Genomic DNA, 6031 nt, shown 5'->3' on the forward strand with positions numbered 1-6031 from the left:
CACTATCTAGTTGTGGTCTCAGGAACATGGAGACTGATGTTCACGTGGTCTCTTAGTCCATGGAACTCTTGTTCCCAACTGTCTTCAATGTTCATCTCTCTTCTTCCCTCCACGCAGGGAGAGACCAATAGATGCCCCTTTGCTGGCCACTCATGAACTTTAAGACCCCCAGTCAGTACTCACAAAGTAGAATAGAGAACTATGTTGTGTGTTGTCGGCTGTGGTAGGCCAATTGACCACAACATCTCCCAAAACTATAGTTCTGAGTCTCCCGGCCCAGCAACTCATTCCCTCCGGGTGTTTGGTAATATCTAAAAAGTTGTCCTGATTTTTCTCTGGCCTTGTTTTTCTGATGCTACTGAGATTCTCCATCATTTCTTCCCACACATGTAGTCAATTTGATACCTGTGTGTATTCCATCTGCTGAGGTCCATGTGTATTAGTCACTATTTATGATGTTGGAAAATGGTGTATTTGCAATGAATAAGTCATTGATATTACAAAATTATATACTGTAATCTCCAGCATAGTGTCTCTCACCAATACCTTATTTTCTGACTACTCATCCTACTTCTTTGTTTCTAAGGTTCACATTCCAATCACTAACCATTATTGCTGCCTCTTGATTGGGTGTATGATCAATTTCAGACTGAAGAAGTTGTTAGAATTCATCAATTTCATCATCATTGGCTTTAGTGGTTGGTAAATTTTATTAGTAGTCTGATCAACTGGTCTTTCTTGTCAGCATGTAGATATTATCTTATCACAGACAGCATTGTACTTTTAGATCTTGAAATGCTCTTTTTGATGATGAATGTAAAGCTGTTCCCCTTCAGTTTGCCATTCCCAGCATAGTAAGCCACTGTACAATTCACAATGGTCAATACCAGTCTATTTCAGCTTGCTAATGCCTAGAATGAGACCTCTCTTTATGTGTTCCGTTTCATTTTTAACAACTTCCAATGTTCCTTGATTCATGCTTTGTACATTCCACATTCCAATTATTAATGGATGTTTGCAGCTCTTCTCATTTTGAGTTGTGTCCCTAACAGCAAATGAAGGTCCCAAAAGCTTTGCTCTGTTTATGTCATTAAAGTCAATGCTACTTTGAGGAGTTAGCTCTTCCTGTGTTGTATCTTGAATGCCTGACCATTCTGAATGCCTGACCAATCCTTTAGCACTATGTCTACCAATGTCCCATTGTTGTTCATAAAGTTTTCAGTGGCTAACCATTCAGAAATGGAATGCCTCTCCTTCTCCCTCATCTTTCTTAGTCTGCAAGTTCCACTGAAACCTGTCCACCATGAGTGACCCTGTTGTTGTTGTTGTTGTTGTTAAGTGCCATTGAGTCAGTTCCAACTCATAGCGACCCTATATAGGGTTTTCAAGGAACGATTGGTGAGTTGGAACCACTGACCTTGTGGTTCAGATGACCTTGTGGTCCAGTGCTTTATCCCACAGCACCACACTAGTACAACATGGGCGACTTTACTGGTATCTAAAATACCGGTGGCATAGCTTCAAGCATCACAGTACCACACAAGCCACCACAGTACAACAAAATGACAGGTGAGTGGTAGCCGTAAACTTTACAGCCTGGGGAACCCTGTGGGACCACTAGATTCTGTCCTATGAATCAGAATTGGGCTCTGCAGCAGTAGATTTTCAGTTTTTGGTTTATTCAAACTGGGTTGAGTAATATAATTTATTGAGCATTTACTATGTGCAAGGCATGGGTCTCTGCTTTTTTGAACATTAATTTCTATAATCCCCCAACACTACCATATCCAAAACTGCCTCATCTTTTTCTCCTGAAGTCACTGAGACCCGTAGTCACAAACCCTGCAGGAGGTGGAACTGGGCTCTGAGCCAGGGTTTTGTCTCCCCAGAGCCACACTCTTTACATCCATGTGGCATAACTTACACAAATGAAAACCAGGTTTGTGTGTCTTCCATAGAAAACAATGGATTAGAAAAAGACACAGATCCTTGTCAGCAGCTCCACTCTCACAGCGCCCCATTCCCTAACACTCTTCTACACAGGGTTTCTTCATCTGTCAAACGAGGGTGAAAATATGTAACTCATAGGCTGATGAAAGGGGGTGGCACAGGGACAAGTGTTAAATCAATGTTTGAGGACTCTGAGTCGGTGACTGTAGATGACACGAAGGAGTTCCCAGTAATCAGTTCCCCTTCACCGTCCATGCAAGCATTGCCTCAGAGTGACTCTTAGTCATTTTGAATGTTTAAGAAAGAAAAACACAACAGTTCCTGTTACCACAGCATTCACTATGTTCTCTCCTTTTTATCCTTTCTTTTCCAGATGGGGTGCAGGTGCTGTAAAATGGTACAAAGGTAAAGTTGAAAAATACTTCTCAAAAGAGGACTTTGTGCAATCACTTTTAAAGATCATGCATGGATTCTAGTACATTCATCCAGCTTAGAACATGATGGAAATGGGCAAGAAATTAAGTGTTTGCAACTGCTTTGACGTCTTTCAAGAGGATGCGTGACCTAGATTTTTAAACTCTTTGTGGTCACTCTTTAGAGCCTGCTGAGCACAGCGTTGTTCTCTGAACCCAGTTTGGTTTAGGTTGAGTTTCTATTTCTCCAGGGAGCTTCAGCACACACACACACACACACACACACACACACACACATACACAAAAGCTTAGGTTTCAGAGAATGCATGAAATTGCATCACTGAAAATTAATCTCCCCAACCACATGTGTGCTTTTAATTTTGTCCATAATTCATTTTGTGAAAATGTTGGTAATAAGAATAAAATTCGACATAAACTAAAGGGACAAAAGTAACTGACATTTGTGCCCCCTTGCCAGTAAAAATGTCTATCATTCTAGTTTGATTCCATACATATATCTATAAGGTTTATATATGAGGTTGAGTCAAAATTATCCGCACACAGCTGGTGACAACACAGTGTGCACGTGAAACGATTCTGTCAAATAGACGAGTGACAGTGTGGCGAATCATTTGCAAATCAGCCGTGGCTCTGCCTATGAAATAACCCACGACAGACTTGGGTTTCAAAAGTTTGTGTAAGATAGATACTGAAACAACTTACAGAAGAGCATAAAACAGAAGTGTTTGGACATCTACGAAGAGAATTTGGACCAATATTCGAAGGTAAGTTTTGTATAAAAAAATCATTGCTGGTGATGACATATGGATTCATCACTACAAGTCTGAGAATAAATGGTAGAGTATGGAATGGAAACATCCTCATTCGCTGACCACGAGAAAGTTCAGAAGCCAACCATCAGCTGGAAAGTTGTTGCTTTGGGGTCTTCAAAGGCCAGTATTGGAACACTATTGGGAGGGGTGGGGGAAGCTTCAACAATCAACAAAGCTAATTACAGTGAGATGCTCACTGGAGCCGAAATTTGGGATTAAATGCAGAGGACTGCTATCCCAGGGCATTGTGATCTTGCATGATAATGCACATCTTCACACCTCTGCCCACACTATTGAAACTCTGCAAAAACATCATTTTCAGGTGTTAAAACATCCTTCCTAGAGTCTTGATCTTGTGCCATCATGCTTTCTCCTGTTTGGTCCCCTGAAAATAGCCCTTGGAGGACAAAGATTCACCTCTGATGAAGAAGTGAAGACAGCGGTGCATTCGTGGCTCGCAGCTCAGCCTAAAACATTTTTTAAATAAGAGAATATGAAAGCTTGTTGAAAGCTGGACAAAATTTAATGAAAAGCAAGGAGATTATATTGACAAATTAAATGATGTATTTATCTTGATTAAAGTAAATTCTACAGCCAGAGTGCAGATAATTTTTGACTCACCCTTGTATAATATATGTAATTACATAACATACATGTAATGTGTGGCAATATGATATACATGATATATATGATATGTATTACATGACACAATGTGTTTTGAATAATGTCTAGCATCATAAATTATGTATAAGGAAACGTCATAGAAAAGTGGACTTAAATGGTAATGAAGTTTTCCCACAAACTTTTTGAAGTCCTCTCATATATATGTAATGTGATAGTCAGTATTATTCAAAGCACATTTATTATTATAAGTGTTATATATTATTGCTTATTTATATAAGGATCCATGGTGATGCCATGGGTTAAGCATCAGACTGCTAACCTCAAGGTCAGCAGTTCAAATCCACCAGCCACGCCATAGGAGAAAGATGAATTTATCTAATCTCATAGAGATTTACAGTGTCAACAGATCCAAGGAGCAGTTCTACTCTGTCTTGTAGGCTTGCTATGGGTCGGAATTGACTCAACAGCACTTAATGACAACATTTATATATTATATGTAATCAAATATTATACGTCATATAATTACATATGTATAATGTGGTGTTAGACATTATTCAAAACACATTTAGTATAAGTGTCTGTCATGCTGCTGCATTCTGTTGACTGCCTAACAGTCCACTTAGGGAACATACTATCAGTACTTAGCCATCTATTTCCCTATTATTTGGACATTTACCTTATTTACTTTTTTATTTTTTAGTTCCACAAACCACTTTATACAATGCCTTCTTTTCTCCCTCCTTAAGATCTGTTGCAACGACATCTATTTGATTTAGATCAATCAAATCTTGCTTGGCTTTAAAAGAGTAATTAATCCTAGAAATGAAATGGACAGCAATAGTGGAAAGAAGCAAAGGCTGTGGTAGAAAGTACGAATCCTCACGCGAACTCGACTGATTTTCCATCTTCTCACCCCCAGCTATCTCTTCGACCCTGTGCAAGTGCCCTCTCCTGGCTACGTCAATGAAGTAAACAGCTGCAAGTTAGATGAAGAAGACACTGCTAAGTTAAAAGACAAGCAGAGCAGCGAAGGCCTGGTGCATAAAAATTATCTTCTCAATGAGGGTTTGAAGAGAACTGAGAGCCGAAGCAGAACCGCGAACCCTCAGGGGGACCCAGGAGGGAACCTCTGTGCAGAGAAGACTGATGGTGCTGTCAATGGTGTGGGCCCCGCTGCCACACTGCAGCCCCCTGGGAATCCCAGGCCCCAGCACGGTAGCAGGGGCTCCTTAGCCGGTACTTCAAATGATGTTCATCCACCTCTTCTCCTCCTTGAAGGAGGGGATGCCAGGAAACAGGATTGTGTGCTGGCTGCTTCAGAAAAGACCCAAGTCATCCAGAATGGAGACTCTGGAGCCCCTTCCAAGACAGACAGTCTCAACGTGGATGTACAAGATAGTATCTCACAGATACCAGCCCCAGATTACCCTCAGCTTTGGGACTCCGCAGTAGACAATGGTGATCATGAAGAAAAGGATTATCTTTTCCGAACCCTTACTGAGGGTGAACACCAGGAAAGAATTTTCCCTCAGGTCTTGAATACACCCTATAAGAAGAGGAGCTGGGATTCATTAAACGAGGGTGTGGCGACAGATGTTCTAAGTGTCTACTTTGACGAGAAGGATGCTGCTCATTCCGTGCCTGTGGTTGATACGAGAAATGGGCAGGAGGATGTCCATGGCTCCAGTGCAGACTGGAACAGAGAGATGGGGGATGAGGACGCAGCAGTGGCAGAAGCCCTTGCAGCTTTAGAAGCTGCTACTGCTGGTGAAGACATCGATGAGGGGTACTAGGGGAGGAGATTGTGCCGGCAAGTAAGCTGCTGTCTGGACATAGCTGGACACAAAGGGATGCATTTGCTCATGAGAAACAGAGGTGATATTCCACCAGTGGGCACCAGTGCAGTCAGACCAGTTGTTTACACCCAGTCTTTGTTCGGATCGTCATACCTGTGCCAGACTGCTTGTTACATATTTAGAGCATCGCTCTGTTCGGATGGGCTATCATGTAGGACATGACACTCGGATATACATCATGAGGACTACTGCATCCACGTCCACAGCAAATGCAAAACGGAAGCAGCCTGTTTGCCCTCCCTCATCATTCCCCAGCATATCTGACTCAAAAGTTCACAAGATGCTCTGAAGTCCCAGCTTTTAATCCAAAGGTACAGAATCATAGCGCATTCTGTGTGACAGTAAATTCCTTCTC

At 41.6% G+C, this 6031-nt stretch overlaps 1 protein-coding gene across 1 annotated transcript; it reads left to right on the forward strand.

Annotated features, from left to right (window-relative positions):
- The first annotated feature begins 2323 nt into the window (after positions 1-2323).
- On the forward strand, positions 2324-5613 carry LOC102828391 (chromosome unknown open reading frame, human C4orf19). The gene is made up of 2 exons (XM_006876216.1): positions 2324-2355; positions 4740-5613. Exons 1-2 carry the CDS (start codon positions 2324-2326, stop codon positions 5611-5613), a joined length of 906 nt encoding a protein of 301 aa, XP_006876278.1.
- The last annotated feature ends 418 nt before the right edge of the window (positions 5614-6031 follow it).

This window comes from Chrysochloris asiatica, unplaced genomic scaffold (genome assembly GCF_000296735.1).
Source record: "Chrysochloris asiatica unplaced genomic scaffold, ChrAsi1.0 scaffold00364, whole genome shotgun sequence".
In the NCBI taxonomy this organism is placed as follows: domain Eukaryota; kingdom Metazoa; phylum Chordata; class Mammalia; order Afrosoricida; family Chrysochloridae; genus Chrysochloris; species Chrysochloris asiatica.